This window comes from Danio aesculapii, chromosome 24, assembly GCF_903798145.1.
Source record: "Danio aesculapii chromosome 24, fDanAes4.1, whole genome shotgun sequence".
Classification (NCBI taxonomy): Eukaryota; Metazoa; Chordata; class Actinopteri; order Cypriniformes; family Danionidae; genus Danio; species Danio aesculapii.
In genome coordinates this window covers 1,565,535-1,583,034 of record NC_079458.1, presented here as the reverse complement: position 1 = coordinate 1,583,034, position 17,500 = coordinate 1,565,535, and the positions used below count along the sequence as shown (strand labels likewise).

Here is a 17,500-nt window from a genome sequence, read left to right as displayed (position 1 = left end):
TCCCACTACCGGGTTGCAGCTAGAAGGGCATCCGCTGCGTAAAACATATTCTGAAATAGTTGGCAGTTCATTCTACTGTGCCGACCCCTGATTTATATGGGACTAAGCCGAAGGAAAGTGAATGAATGTTCACGTTGCACTATGCAACATTTTTTTCTTTGTTTGCTTGTTTACAAGAATTAAAATGTGAATGTAAAAACTATTTTAATAGATGGTATAGTTTTAATCATAGTACTTTTTTGTTTAGTCTCCTGGTCTATCTGTTTGTTTGTTTGTTTGTTTGTTTAAAATGCACATGCATGTGCCTGTGGACTTTATGGCAGTTCTCCATTCAGTATTTTTATAAAAAAATTGTACAAAAAAATTATATAATAACAAAAAGATTTACATTGCACAATGCTAATGTTTGTTTGTTTACAAGCATTAAAATGGGAAAATAAAAAACAATTTAAATAGATATTGATTAATTTTCTTTTTCGGCTTAGTCCCTTTATTTATCAGGGGTCGCCACAGCGGAATGAACTGCCAACTTATCCAGCAAATGTTTATCACAGCAGATGCCCTTCCAGCCGCAACCCAACACTGGGAAGCACACATACGCTCCTACATTCACAAACATACACTATGGTTAATTGAGTTGATCAATTCCCCTATAGCGCATGTGTTTGGACTGTGGGGGAAACCGGAGCACCCGGAGGAAACCCACACCAACGCAGGGAGAACATGCAAACTCCACACAGAAACACCAACTGACCCAGCCGGGGCTCGAACCAGCGACCATCTTGCTGTGAGGCCACAGTGCTAACCACGTTTTATCTCATTTCATTTTATTTTTGCTGTAATATTTGACCTGACAGCCCATCCTAAAGCCAGTGTTGTAGTCTCTGGGACTGCAAATCTGAGTGCACAGATATTATGGCCTCTGTGTTCGGCTCTCATGAAATCTGCTGTTCTCATCCAGACCTCAGTGCTGATCCTCAGTCTGTGGCCAGCTTTATGAAGCAGCGAATAAATCAAGCGGATTCCTATAAAACACACAAGACTGATCAATACGTCCAGCACTCCAGGCTTAAGTTCTCATATATTACATTTAAAACCAGCTTTAAAACAGGATTGAATCAGAGTTCATCCTCTGGGAGCCTGTACTGTGATGACGGCTCAACAAACCCAGGATTAAAGGATTAGTTTTGAGTTGACAAAACCAATCCTGTTCTGTCAGGCTTTGTCAGTACCACAATACTGATCATCAGCTATCTCTGTTAACTCAGACTTTAATCCTGAGTTCCATGAGCATCTGCAAATGAAGGCGGGACTTCAGCAGCAAACAGCCAATCACAAGCCTCGGAACAAAGATAATATGAATGACTTAACAGGAAAGGATTAAAGGGTTTAAAATGCTATGAATTTAAAAGCATTTATACAGCAAGGGAAGAGGAGAGCTAAAAGAAAACAGCTTGCTTTATTCGTTATTAAATGCACACATAGTCCTTTCAAAAGCTACTGATTAAAATAAAAACATGTATGTTTCAGCTCTCTGTGTAATTTTATTTATTTTTAAAAAATAGTTATTAAATTATACAGTGCTTTTGTGTAATTAAATGTGGATAAAATAATTATATAAATCATTTAAAAATAATTATAATAAATTATCTTTGCTAAATATAAACGATGATTTTATCTTTAGACGTTTCTTTAAGGCATTTAGAAGATCTTTAACTTGGAGGAAGAGAAACTTGGGGGTGTGTCTTAACTGTCACTTTGCTCAAAGATGATTGGTTAAATCAAGGTTTATGATATCATAACCAGAACATAACCTGAAAACGTCCTGAACATAACAAAAACATATCCTTAACACAACCAGAAAATAACCAGAATTTAATCAGAACATAACTAGAAACATAATCTGAACAGAAGATAATGAGAACATTACCAGAGCATAAGTTGCCCCAATGAAATCTCAGGAATTTTCGTGTTTCAGCTCATTTCAAATGAGTAGTTTGAACAAGCAAAAAATATATATTTTTTGAGTGCAGAACATAACCAGAACATAACCTGAACATAAACATAAACAGAACACAATGACAACATAATGACAACATAACATGACCATAACAGACCTAATCAGAAATTAAACTGAAATTAACCCAAATATAACCAGAACATAGCAAGAACAAAAGCAGAACATAAGCTTAACATAACAAGAATGTAACCAGAACATAACCTGAACATAACCAAAACAAAACCTGAACATATATACAATATTTACTATATATAATGTTACTATATAGAACATTTGTACTCTTTACAGAATGTAATATAAACATAATATAAACATAACTTGAACAAAACCAGAACATAACCTAAACATAAATTGAACATCATAAGAATTTATCCTGAACATAACCTGAATATAACCAAAACAAATCCTGAACATACAGTATGCTATATTGTATGCTATGCTTTACTAAATAACTATATACAATTATTATAACATCTTACAGAACATAACCTGAACATAACTAGAACAAAACCAGAACATAACCAGAACGTAACCAGAACATAGCAAGAACATAACCTAAACAAAACCAGAACATAACCTGAACATAACCAGGTCGTAACCAGAACATAGCAAGAACATAACCTAAACAAAACCAGAACACAATCTGAACATAACAAGAATGTAACCAGAATATAACCTGAACATAACTAAAACAAAACCTGAACATACAGTATATACAACATTTACTTTATACGATGTAACTATATAGAACATTTATACTTTTTACAAAACATAATCTGAACATATAAACATACCCTGAACAAAACCAGAACATAACCTGAACATAACAAGAACAAAACCTGAACATAATCAGAACATAACCAAAACAAAACCTGAACATAGTATACAGTATGCTGTTTACTATACTATATAACAATATTGAATATTTTTACTTTTTACAGAACAAAACTTGAATATAACCAGAACAAAACCAGAACATTACAAGAAAATAATCAGAACGTAACTGAACACAGCAAGAGCATAACCTAAACAAAACCAGAACATACCATAAGCATAACAAGAATGTAACCAGAACATAACCTGAACATAAATATAACTATACTATAATTACTATATATGATTTAACTATATATATATATTTACTTTTTACAGACATATGAACATAACCTGAACATAACTAGAACTTCACAAGAACATAATCTGAATATAACCAGAAAATAACTCTACATAACCTGAACATAACCAGAACAAAAACACTACACAACCTGAACATAACCAGAACAAAACCACTACATAACCTGAACATAACCAGAACAAAACCACTACATAACCTGAACATAACCAGAACAAAACCACTACATAACCTGAACATAACCAGAACAAAACCACTACATAACCTGAACATAACCAGAACAAAACCACTACATAACCTGAACAAAACCACTACATAACCTGAACATAACCAGAACAAAACCACTACATAACCTGAACATAACCACAACAAAACCTCTACATAACCTGAACATAACCACAACAAAACCACTACATAACCTGAACATAACCAGAACAAAACCACTACATAACCTGAACATAACCAGAACAAAACCACTACATAACCTGAACATAACCAGAACAAAACCACTGCATAACCTGAACATAACCAGAACAAAACCACTGCATAACCTGAACATAACCAGAACAAAACCACTACATAACCTGAACATAACCAGAACAAAACCACTACATAACCTGAACATAACCAGAACAAAACCACTACATAACCTGAACATAACCACAACAAAACCTCTACATAACCTGAACATAACCACAACAAAACCACTACATAACCTGAACATAACCAGAACAAAACCACTACATAACCTGAACATAACCAGAACAAAACCACTACATAACCTGAACATAACCAGAACAAAACCACTGCATAACCTGAACATAACCAGAACAAAACCACTGCATAACCTGAACATAACCAGAACAAAACCACTACATAACCTGAACATAACCAGAACAAAACCACTACATAACCTGAACATAACCAGAACAAAACCACTACATAACCTGAACATTTTACAGAACATGACATAAACCAAATCAGAACATATCCAGTATCTTTCCATATCCATATAACTAGCTAAACTAACTTCATGGTACATAAAATCTTGGATTGGTACAAACTAAACTGAAACTTAACTTGCTAATCCAGCTTCAAGTTACATTCCCAAGTCTCTTTTAAACAGCTAGAAATGAGAGAGCAAATTTGATCTGAGGCCTGTAATTGACGTAGGATAGTGCAAGACGGTGTGAACGCCTGCTCATTTTGCAGGTATTTGTTGTTGTTGTCGAAGAATTTTTTGGGTTTGCTGTTGTGTTGTTGTGCGGTCCTCATAGCGGTCAGTGGACTTCCTGTTGCCATGGCGTCAGTTTCCTGCACATTAATTAAAGGATGAGTTTCCAGGGTCACTGATGAGGAAAGGTGACGGATGTGAAGAATACATTGACTGCAGGCAGAAAACACACTTCACACTGTAATAATCACACAGACGCACTCTATGCTTTATTTTATTGTTAGCTGGTTATTTTGTTGGTTGGTTAGCTGGCTGGCTGATGTTTAGTTATTTTGTTTATGTGTTTATTTAATTTGGTACTAAGTTCAGTTGATTACTTTATCCTTTATTTTATTTAGTTGTTTATTTTAGCTAGTTTTATTAAATATAGTAAATTGTTTATTTGTATATATATTTTTTTGTTGTTTTTACTGTTGCACATCTTATTCTTTATTTATTTGGGTGGTTATTATTTGTATTTTGTTTACATCATTATTATTTATTGTTTATTTATTTGATATTAGAATTAAAGTTGGAAAGCAGTTTAAGAATATTGGGAAGTTATGAATAATTTATAAAAATGTATCTACATGAACTATTATATGTGCATTTATCTGAAGTGACCAATATATTACATTCTTTACCTGTTAAATTGTATTTAGTGTGATTAATTTTGTATTATAATAGTTTATTCATTCATTCATTTTCTTTCGGCTTAATTGTTTTGTTAATCTGGGGTCACCACAGCAGAATGAACCACCAACTTATCCAGCATATGTTTTACACAACGGATGCCCTTCCAGCTGCAACCAACGCCAACTGACCCAGCCGAGGCTCGAACCAGCGACCTTATTGCTGTGAGGCAATCGGGCTACCCACTGCGCCACCGTGCAGCCCTAATATTTTATTGTCAACTTATATTTAAATGACTACATATCTTAAGAAGTGCATGGTAATATAGTAGTATAATATGGTAAAAGACATTAATAGTAAGAAATGTTTAATATTCTTGTTGTAATAGAAGATGAAGATGCTAAATTTGAAGTGTGTATGAATATACAAATTTAAGTGGATTGAACTTAAAATAATTAAATCGTCTCCAAAAAAAACTCAAGAATTTTGTTATTTCAGCTCATTTTGAATGAACAGTTTTTTGAGTGAAGGAAATAATAACTTGATTAATAAAATATTATAGATTAAAGAAGGGTGGCATGGTGGCTCAGGTCACTGGTTTGAGTCCCAGCTGCGTCAGTTGGCGTTTCGGTGTGGAGTTAGCATGTTTGCATATATATTTATATATATATATATTTAAATATATACATGTTTTTTTGTATAATCAATATGTATTTTACAGTAAATCCAAAACTATTTATGAATATTCATATTCATTATATGAATATTCATAATCTGTAGCTGTTTTCATCTGTTTTGCTGATGAGCATCTGATTTATTTATTTTTTTTTAATTGAACCGATGAGTTTTTTTCCCCTCTCTCTATCTGTGTGTGTGTGTGTGTGTGTGTGTGTGTGTGTGTGTGTGTGTGTGTGTGTGTGTGTGTGTGTGTGTGTGTGTGTGTGTGTGTGTGCGTGCGTGCGTGCGTGCGTGCGTGCGTGCGTGCGTGCGTGCGTGCGTGCGTGCGTGCGTGCGTGCGTGCGTGCGTGCGTGCGTGCGTGCGTGCGTGCGTGCGTGCGTGCGTGCGTGCGTGCGTGCGTGCGTGCGTGCGTGCGTGCGTGCGTGCGTGCGTGTGTGTGTGTGAGATGTAATGTGCTGATGTGCTGTACATCACAGCTCTGTCATATATCAGTAAAGTAATGGCTGGCCTTTAAGTCGGCAGTAAATCTCCAGCAAAGCCTGTTTCTGCTCTTCAGCAGCTCTCCGTCTGAATTATCCTCCGCTCTCTTCTTCTTCTCTTTCTTCAGATTCACGATCGGCCGTCCTCAACACTCGTTCCTCTGTCTGAAATTAATATCTGATGCTGCCAGATCATGATTAACAGTGTCTGTGCTCGTCTTCCATTTCTTATGATTCTTGCTTATTTAATTTTTAATTATGAAATTATATTATATATATATTATTATATTTTTATTGATCCATTTTCACACATATAAATACAGTTAGTTGAAGACCAAATTCATTCATTAATATGTTTTCCTTCAGCTTAGTCTCTATTTTAGAGGTCGCCACAGCGGAATGAACCACCAACTATTCCAGCATATGTTTTACAAAGCGGATGCCCTTCCAGTACTGGGAAACACCCATACACACACACACACGCATACACTACGGCCAATTTAGTCGAACAGTTCCCCTATAGCGCATGTGTTTGAACTGTGGGGGAAACCAGAGCACCCGGAGGAAATCCACGCCAACACGTGGAGAACATACAGAGAAATGCCAAGCCGGGGCTCAAACCAGTGACCTTCTTGCTGTGAGGCCACCGTGCTGCCCCATATTAATTAATTATGAAAAAAAAAACAGAACAATTACCCCAGATCTCAACTTTACAGTATCATCATCACAGCATAAACTACAGCTAAACAAAGACAAATAAAAATACACAAAGAAATAATAATAATAATAGCACAATCGCCTCACAGCAAGAAGGTCGTTGGTTCGAACCCCGGCTGGGTCAGTTGCCCCAGAAGTCCAAAGACACACCCTATACGGGAATTGGGTAAGCTAAATTGTCTGTAGTGTATGTGTGTATCCCAGTGATAGGTTACAGATGGAAGGGCATCCGCTGTGTAAAACATAACTTGGATAAGTTGGCGGTTCATTCCGCTGTGGCGACCCCAGATTAATAAAGGGACTAAGCCGAAAAGAAAATGAATGAATGAATGAATGACTATTACTTTAAGTACTCTAAGTATGACAAAACTTTCTTCAGTTAAACAAAGAGAAAACTGAAGTGATTGCGTTTGGGAACAGAGATGAGGTTCTCAAGGTGAATGCGTACCTTGGCTCTAAGGGTCAAACAACAAAAAATAAGGTCAAGAATCTTGGTGTGACTCTGGAGTCAGATCTGAGTTTCAGTAGTCATGTCAAAGCAGTTAGTAAATCAGCATACTATCATCTCAAAAACATTGCAAGTATTAGATGCTTTGTTTCCAGTGAAGACTTAGAGAAACTTGTTCATGCTTTTATCAGCAGCAGGGTGGATTACTGTAATGGCCTCCTCACTGGCCTTCCCAAAAAGACAGTCAGACAGTTGCAGCTCATCCAGAACGCTGCGGCCAGAATTCTGACCAGAACCAGGAAATCAGAGCACATCACACCTGTCCTCAGGTCTTTACACTGGCTCCCAGTTACATTCAGAATAGATTTTAAAGTATTATTACTGGTCTATAAATCACTAAATGGCCTAGGACCTCAATACATTACAGATATGCTCACTGAATACAAACCAAACAGATCACTCAGATCTTTAGGATCAAATAGATTAGAAATCCCAAGAGTTCAGTCAAAGCAGGGTGAATCGCCCCTCACTGCTGGAATCAGCTTCCAGAAATGATCAGATGTGCTCCAACATTAGGCACGTTCAAATCAAGACTGAAAACACATCTGTTTAGCTGTGCCTTTACTGAATGAGCACTGTGCTACGACCGACAGATCGCACTACTATGTTTTTCTCTTCTTTTTAATTCTTTTATAACACATTTTATCAGCTTTTATTTTATTTTTATTCTTACCATTTTTATTATTTGTTTTTATTTCTCTTATACTTGTTTCTTTTATTCCTGTTTATGTAAAGCACTTTGAATTGCCACTGTGTATGAAATGTGCTATATAAATAACCTTGCCTTGCCTTGCCTATTAATACTAGTAATAATAATAAAATAACACACAAATTTAACCAGGGTTTTTTTTGATCAACCAAGGTTTTGCGAAAAGGTAGTTGAAGTCCTGCACTGAATAAATGCTTTTCTTACTGAGAGTTTTTGTCTTGTTTCTAGTGCAAATATCTTTAAAGTCAAGAAGCATTTTCTACACAAGTAAAAAGTATTTTGTTTTCAGAAATAATGGGTCAAAATTAGGTGAGTTTTTCCCTACAAAAAAGCTGAATAATCTTGTTTTTAGCTTTCCTCAATGAGAGAATGTTTAAACAATCAGGAAAACGCTTCTTGGTGGATTTATTATTATTATTATTTAGACATTTGCACTAGAAACGAGACAAAATCTCTAAGTAAGAGAAGTGTTTTATTTATTTATTTATTGCAGTGAAAAGTTGTAATTTACAGGCCCGATCCAGAGGCATCTGCAGGGGATTTAAACAGTATGAAATAAAAGCGGACTTCAATCCTGCCTCGCCATTTCCAGATATTAAAACACTGAACTTTGACACTCGGGTGCCGACTTTCCAGAAAATAAAGAGAAAAACGGCAGTGAAATTACGGCGAGAGCTGCGACACAGGTTCAATGAGTCTGCCTCCACACGCTTGATATGTAGGAGAAATAATGGAATAGGAAAAGACGGATGGGGGCTTTTTTTCTCCAATTGAAGAAAGCCGCAGCGTTAGAGAGGATATCGGGCGTCTGTGACACGCTGAGACAAATGAAATGAAGGTGAAATTAGGAGCTGCGGGTCGCGTTATTAGAGCACACAGAACTGAACAGCAGATCCAGACTTTCTCCAGCTCTAAATCCAGCGCTGTGATGGAGAAACACAGCAGACAGATGAGCTCCAACACACACTCACACACACACTCTATTCTGCTAAACACACACACTTATCAAGGGCACAGAAACCGTCTGCTTTCTTGTCAGAGTCACTGAAGCACTCCTGCTGATGATGATGATGTTCAGTGTTTTATGAATTAAAAATAAACATTCATAAATCAATATTGCCTATATATGTCCATATTGGACAGATCATTCATCCATCCATATTTATCAATCAATCATTCATCTCTCCACCCATCCATATTAATAAATCAATCAACCATTCATCCACATTTAACTGTCAACCATCCATCCATTCATCCATATTTATCAATCAACCATCCATCCATACATGTATCCATCCATCCATCCATATTTATCAATCAACCATCCATCCATACATGTATCCATCCATCCATATTTATCAATCATCCGTCCATTTTTATCAATCATCCATTCATCCATACATGCATCCGTCTATCCATCCATCCATCCATCCATCAATCCATCCATATTTATCAATCAATCACTCAGCAATCCATGTTTATCAGTTTATCAACCATTCATTTATTCATTCCTACGCATCAATCAAACATCCATCCATCCATCTATCATTTATCAATCCATCAGTTCATTTATTCATTCATCCATTCTTTATCAGTCATCCATTCTTTATCCACCCATCCATACATTAATTGAGAATCCATTCATCCATCCATTATTCTATCAGTCTGTTAATCCATCCACCCATCCTTTGTGAATCCATCCATCCACCATCCTTCCATTATTCTATCAGTCTGTTCATCCATCCATCCATTCATTATTCTATCAGTCTGTTCATCCATTCATCCACCATCTATTGTTCTATCAGTCTGTTCATCCATCCATCCACCATCCATCCATTATTCTATCAGTCTGTTCATCCATTCATCCATCCATCCATTCATTATTCTATCAGTCTGTTCATCCATCCATCCATCCATCCATCCATTATTCTATCAGTCTGTTCATCCATTCATCCATCCATTATTCTATCAGTCTGTTCATCCATTCATCCATCCATCCTTCCACATTAGCTATTCATTCATACATCCAGTAGTTTCTCCATCCATACTTTTATCATCAATCCATTCATCCATTTACAGTGTCATTTAGTATCTAGATGTCTGTAGTAGATAAAACAGATCAATCAAACAAACAACAGGTATTTACATGAGTTCAGGTCATGTAAACAGATGCTAGAGTACATGTCTAAAAAAGCCCTTTCATATTTCAGCAGCTCATTTCTGAGTTTTCAGCTCCTAAAAGCAGAAACTGCAGCTCGACCCTTTCAAAGCAACCCGCAATTAAAATCTGTGATTGCTGCAATTAGCTGAAGATGATCTGCGAGTGAACGGACTGGTTGATAATTGAATTAAGAGGGGTTTAGGTTAATCAGACACGGATGAATTATTCCACAAAGGTTAATAGAATCAATAATTTGAGTTCGGGAATCCTCTGCTCGCTCGCTAATCGGCTACAGGAGGTTGAGCTGTAAATCCTGTGAACGAGAGCTGTCAGACTCCTTCATTACCACAGAAAAGAGGATTTATTACTAAAATCACAGCAGCCACGTTTACATGCATAATATATGTATATGTTAATAGAGACTTAATTGGACCGTAAGAATAGTCTCATATGTTTTAAAAACTATAATTAGAGTATATATGCACTGCAGAAAATGCATTTTTTACGTGTTTCTAGTCAAAATATGTAAAAATTCTAGACAAAATATTGTCTTGTTTTCAGAAATTAGTTGTTTTTAACATTTTTTACAATTATTTTTAAGGTATAATCTTTGTTAATGTACAATATTATTAGAATTGTATGTTTTTTAGATTAACCTAATTAAATTAAACTTAATTATACAGTAAGAATAGCCTCATATATTTTAAAAACTGTTTAAAGTATATCTACAGCAAAAAATGCTTTATTACGTTGAGTTTTTGTCCTCTTTCTAGTCCAAATATCTAAAAATTCTTGAATCAAGAAGCATTTTCTAGACAAGCAAAGATATAGTCTTGTTTTCAGAAATAATGAGTCAAAATGAAGTGAATTTTTCCTTTAATCAAGCAAAATAATCTGACAATGGGGCAAGAGAAATAGTCTTGCTTTCACTTTGACATAACAGTATTTCTGTTACTCCATTGGCAGATGATTTAGCTTGTTTTCAGGATAAGCTCGCTTCATTTTGACTCATTATTTCTGAAAACAGCACCATTTCTGTTGCTTGTCCCGAAAATGCTTCTTGATTTTAGAATTTTTAGATATTTGGACTAGAAACAAGACAATCTTTAAGTAAGAAAATAATTTTTGCAGTGCAGATCGCTGGTAAACACAGATCACATAGAACTACAAATCCGCCAGTATGTGAACTACAAGATCCAGTCATGCACCGTTCACACACATCTGTTCCAAGTTTCGGGGTAAAGTCTAGATCGGATATGCGGCCGGCCGGGAAGTGCGATATGCACATTAATAAAGCAGCATTTTTTTATGACACTGTATAACAATAATTACTATTTTACAATACTGTTACGTTTGGGTTTAGGGTTGGGGTGGGGGTAGGGGTTAAAAATCACAATTTATTGGGTAATTTAATAGATAACATAAATAATACTCTGTACAACTACTGTTTTTACCTTACTGTGATGGTTGGGTTTAGGGTTTGGGTGGGGGTAGATGTTAATGAAATACAATAAATGGGAAATTTAATAAATAATAGACATAATTCTCATTAACTTCTGGCCGCAAATGTATCCAATCTAGCAACAACCAAGTTCCAGTGATGAGACACACACACACACACACACACACACACACAAAGACACAGCTGAAGCTGCTCTGTGTTACAAGCATATTTAAAGAGCACTCACACTTGCATCACTGCTGAGTCTTGTTTTACAGTTAGTGAACATTACGACTTGTTTTCCTTGCCTAGTCTTGCTGCATTTTTGAACCTCGCCTTGTTTGTTTGTTTACGTTGCCTGCTCCCTGCCTGTATTGACCATCTGCCTGTTTATCGACCACGACTCTGCATTGCCCGTATACATCTGTTTGCTCCTGTGTTGACTGTTGCTTGCCTGACCATCCTGTTAATTAAACCTGCAAATAGAGCCGCGTTCTGTTGTCAGTGTCCACCTCACTTTACACAAAACCTTAGTAGATCACCACAATCCCTGGTTAATTGGTGTTATTATTATTATTATTATTATTATGCTGTGATGATGATACTTTGAGGTTGAGGAGTTTACTGTGATCTGTGGTGATTTGTTTCATTGTTTTGTTAAAATAGAGGCAAAAAACAGAATTTATTTTATAAAGTGGATTGTCGGCGAGGTGGTGTACTTTAGATTAAATCATTGACAAAAACTCATTTACAAATGCATTCTCTTTGCCACTGTTTCATTAACTGATGAATGAAATTACATACATGCATTTTGTTTTTGTTCACTGAAAAAAATACACTACTGAGAGTTTTTATCTTGTTTCTCATCCAAATATCTAAAAATTCTTAAATCAAGAAGCATTTTCTGGACAAGCAAAAAAATAAAGTCTTGTTTTCAGAAATAATGAGTCAAAATTGAGTGAGTTTTTAATTGAAACAAGCAAAATAATCTGACAATGAGTAAAATATTTTACTTACTTTTACCCCATTGGTAGATTATTTTGCTTGGTTTAAGCAAAAACTCACAACTCAAACTCATTTTGACATTCATTCATTCTTTTTACTTTGGTTTAGTCCTTTTATTTATCAGGGGTCGCCACAGCGGAATGAACTGACAACTATTCCAGCATGTTTTACATCGCAGATGCCCTTCCAATTGCAACCCAGTACTGGGAAACACTCATACACTACCGCGAATGTAGTTCATCAGTTCCTCTATAGCGCATGTGTTTGGACTTTGGGGGAAGCCGGAGCACCTGGAGAAAACCCACAGCAACATGGGGAGAACATGCAAACTCCACAGAAATGCCAACTGACCCAGCTGGGACTCAAACTAGCAACCTTCTTTCTGTGCGACACCACTGAGCTGCCACCGTGCCGCCCTCATTTTGACATATTCCTGAAAACAAAATAATTTATTTTGCTTGTCTAGAAAATGCTTCTTGATTTGAGAATTTTTAGATATTTGGACTAGAAACAAGACAGAAACTCATAAGTAAGAAAAGCGTTTATTTTTCAGTGTTTCTCGCGAGCCTCAGGCCGTCGTCTTCAGCCGGTTAATTAAATGTGTTCAGAGGAAACTCTTGGCTAACATCTCAGCCAGAGGATTATCCCGTCTGAAGACTGTCCTGTTGAAGCAAACATGCAGTCGCTGTGTTTTCCAGGAAATATCCAGTGTTTCACACTCATATGCTTCTGCTCCAGCCATTTGGCTTTTGCGTGTGTGTGTGTGTGTGTGTGTGTGTGTGTGTGTGTCAGATGTATTTGCTAGATTTTACTGGATACTCAAACATTGTTGCATGTAATACAGGAGGGAAAACCCCTGTACATGTTTATATTTATTCATTCATTCATTTTCTTTTCGGCTTAGTCCCTTTATTTATCAGGGGTCGCCACAGCGGAATGAACCACCAACATATCCAGCATATGTTTTACGCAGGGGATACCCTTCCAGCTGCAACCCATCACTGGGAAACACCCATACACACTCATTCACACACATACACCACGGACAATTTAGCCTACCCAATTCACCTGTACCGCATGTGTTTGGACTGTGGGGGAAACCGGAGCACCCGGAGGAAACCCACACCAACACGAGGAGAACATGCAAACTCCACACAGAAATGCCAAGTGACCCAGTCGAGGCTCTTTCTGAGGCGATTGTGCTACTCACTGCACCACTGTGCTGCCCCTACATGTTTATATATCTTATAATATTTTAAAAATATTAATAATAAATAATAAATCTTTATATAATTTAGTATATTTTATACTCAAATAGGCTATACTTTACACTGTGTACATATTTATGCAATTTATTTGAATAATGTTTCATCTATTCCTTTGTACACTATATAATTTGTCCTTTACATATACTCTATACACACACACAGTTGAAAACAAATATATTAGCCCTCCTTTTTCAGACGTTTTCCAATTTAGCAAGCACGTTTTTTTACAGTATTTTTCCTACTGTATGTTGTTTAAAAATTCAAAGATGGCCAAGATCAATATTATTAGCTCCATTAAGATTTTAAGCCTTTAAATTACAATAACTTGCATAACGGAAGATTATTTCAGCACATTTCCAATCATAATAGGTTTAATTTCTAATAACTGATGTATTTTCTCTTTGTCATGATGACAGTCAATAATATTAGACTAGATATTCTTCAAGACACTAGTATTCAGCTTAAAGTGACATTTAAAGGCTTCACTAGGGTAATTAGGGTAAAGTTAGGGTAATTAGGCAAGTCATTGTATAACAGTGGTTTATTCTGGAGACAATCCAAAACTGATATTGCTGAAGGAGGCTAATAATATTGACCTTAAAATGGCTTTAAAACAATTAAGAACTGCTTTTATTCTAGCTGAAATAAAACAAATAAGACTTTCTCCAGAAGAACAAATATTATAAAAAATATTGTGAAAATTTCTTGAATCTATGAAACATCATTTGGGGAAAATTAGAAAAAATTCACAGGAAGGCCGAATAATTCTGAATTCAACTACATATGCACTGTAGATTACATCTGTATATTAATTGTGTTGATGTGTGTGTAGTGTTTATCAGGTGGTGGTTGAAGAGGAGCGTCCGCGTCGCTCCCAGAGAGCCGCTGAGATCCTGCGCTGTTACCCGATTCCTGTCCACTTCCAGAACGTGTCTGCGTTCAACTCTCCGTATTACTTCAGTGCCGAATTTCCAGCCGCACGCATCCAGGCGCCGCTGCCGTTCACTGTAGGAGACAACCGCACGTATGAGGGATACTGGAACCTTCCGCTGCTGCCGCACAAGAGCTACAGCATCTACTATCAGGCTGTCAGCACTGCCAACGGGGTGAGAAAACACACACACTGCATCCCAAATTACACTATGCACTTATACACTTCGCACTCGTGTGTTCAGGGCTGTCTGAGGTATTGGGCGGGGCTAACATACTTAACCACGCCCCAGTTTTGACATTGATATGACAACAAACTGAATCGGTGAGCAGGAGGAGTCTGTTGTAAGAACTCACCCCAAACACTTTTCTCCAATCTTTCTGAATGAAATGCCTACTTCATCCAATCAGCTTGAAGTAGAAAAAACAAGCCACGCCCACTATTTCCTCATTTAATATTCTGTTTTTTAGGAACCGCTCACAATATAAACAAAAGAAATGGTGGCAGCTTCTTGTGTATTCTTGTGTGTGTTTTTTACTAAATGGGGATATTTTGATGTAATCTCAACCGTAACATGAAGAGAGGGTGGGACATAGTGTAGCTCCTCCCCTTTAACAAAAACAGCCAACAGCGTTATGTTTTTTCACAGCTCTGCTAGTGAGAGTAGTTGAGCTCAATTATACCAAATATGTTAAGCCTCTTGAAGGGGGCGGGGCATATCAGACACTAGAGAGCTTTTGATTGGTCAGAAGATTTGATGAGATTTTTTCCCTTAAGTAAACCGCTAAGTGTCGCATAAAGTGCCGTTAATGTCATTTTGTGAAGTATTGTCTAGTTTGGGAAAACTCTAGCTTAAGAGTTTCACAAACGCAATTAATGATGAGAAACTGTTGCCAGAATATGAATTTGCAGTAAAAAAAAAAATTCTCATTTAATATTCTGTTTCTCTAGGAACGGCATTACAATATGAAAAAAACTTAAGATATATATATATATATATATATATATATATATATATACACTCACCGGCCACTTTATTAGGTACACCTATCCAACTGCTCTTTAACGTAAATTTGTAATCAGCCAATCACATGGCAGCAGCTCACTGCATTTAGGCATGTAGACATGGTCAAGACGATCTGCTGCAGGTCAAACTGAGCATCAGAATGGGGAAGAAAGGGGATTTAAGTGACTCTGAACGTGGCATGGTTGTTGCTGCCAGACGGGCTGCTCTAAGTATTTCAGAAACTGCTGATCTACTGGGATTATCACGCACAACCATCTCTAGGGTTTACAGAGAATGGTCCGACAAAGAGGAAATATCCAGTGAGCGGCAGTTCTGTGGGCGCAAATGCCTTGTTGATGCCAGAGGTCAGAGGAGAATGGCCAGACTGGTTCCAGCTGATAGAAAGGCAACAGTAACTCAAATAAAAACTCGTTACAACCGAGGTCTGCAGAAGAGCATCTCTGAACACACAACACGTCCAACCTTGAGGCGGATGGGCTACAGCAGCAGAAGACCACACCGGGTGCCGCTCCTGTCAGCTAAGAACAGGAAACTGAGGCTACAATTCACACAGGCTCACCAAAACTGGACAAGAGAAGATTGGAGAAACGTTGCCTGGTCTGATGAGTCTCCATTTCTGCTGACACATTCGGATGCTCGGCTCACAATTTGGCCTCAACAACATGAAAGCATGGATCCATCCTGCCTTGTATCAGCAGTTCAGGCTGCTGGTGGTGGTGTAATGGTGTGGGGGAGATTTTCTTTGGGTCCATTAGTACCAATTGAGCATGGTGTCAACGCCACAGCCTACCTGAGTATTGTTGCTGACCATGTCCATCCCTTTATGAGCACAGTGTCTCCATCTTCTGATGGCTACTTCCAGCAGGATAACACACCATGTCATAAAGCTCCAATCATCTCAGACTGGTTTCTTGAACATGACAATGAGTTCACTGTACTCAAATGGCCTCCACAGTCACCAGAGCTCAATCCAATAGAGCACCTTTGGGATGTGGTGGAACGGGAGATTGGCATCATGGATGTGCAGCCGACAAATCTGCAGCAACTGTGTGATGCTATCATGTCAATATGGAGCAAAATCTCTGAGGAATATTTCCAGTAGCTTGTTGAATCTCTGACATGAAGGATTAAGGCAGCTCTGAAGGCAAAAGGGGTCAAACCCGGTACTAGTAAGGTGTACCTAATAAAGTGGCCGGTGAGTGTATATTGTACACTTATTTTCTGATCCCTTGTATCCTATAATCTGCTTAAATCAGAGCATTACCATCTCCACCTCATTCACCTGTAGTGTCTGAAACTCCTCAAATAAATAAATAAATCAGTGTTTTCCGCTGACCTGTGATCATCTTGGAAGGAGAAAAACAGGCGTTCAGTGAAAGTGAAGTTGGTAATTAGCAGGCAGTGGGCCGAGAATAATGTAAACGCTGTCACTTTCTGCCCTTTGCAGTGAAAAGCAACTCATTTTTTGTATTGTTATTTATTGCGAGGCCCTAAACGCTGCTCCTGTTCTCAGTCTGATGCACTTGCCATTAAAACAGCGCCATCATTGACTTTGATGAATGGCGTGCGCTGCGACC

The 17,500-nt window shown here is 37.3% G+C and overlaps 1 protein-coding gene across 8 annotated transcripts in view; it reads left to right on the top strand.

The window, feature by feature from the left end:
• ptprma (protein tyrosine phosphatase receptor type Ma) overlaps nucleotides 1-17,500 on the top strand; it is a 331,270-nt gene that overhangs the window by 193,344 nt on the left and 120,426 nt on the right. For all 8 annotated transcript variants that reach the window (XM_056451138.1, XM_056451136.1, XM_056451137.1 and 5 more), the window contains exon 12: nucleotides 14,798-15,071. In XM_056451138.1, the coding sequence (XP_056307113.1) occupies nucleotides 14,798-15,071 (274 nt within the window). The remainder of the gene's footprint in view (nucleotides 1-14,797; nucleotides 15,072-17,500) is intronic.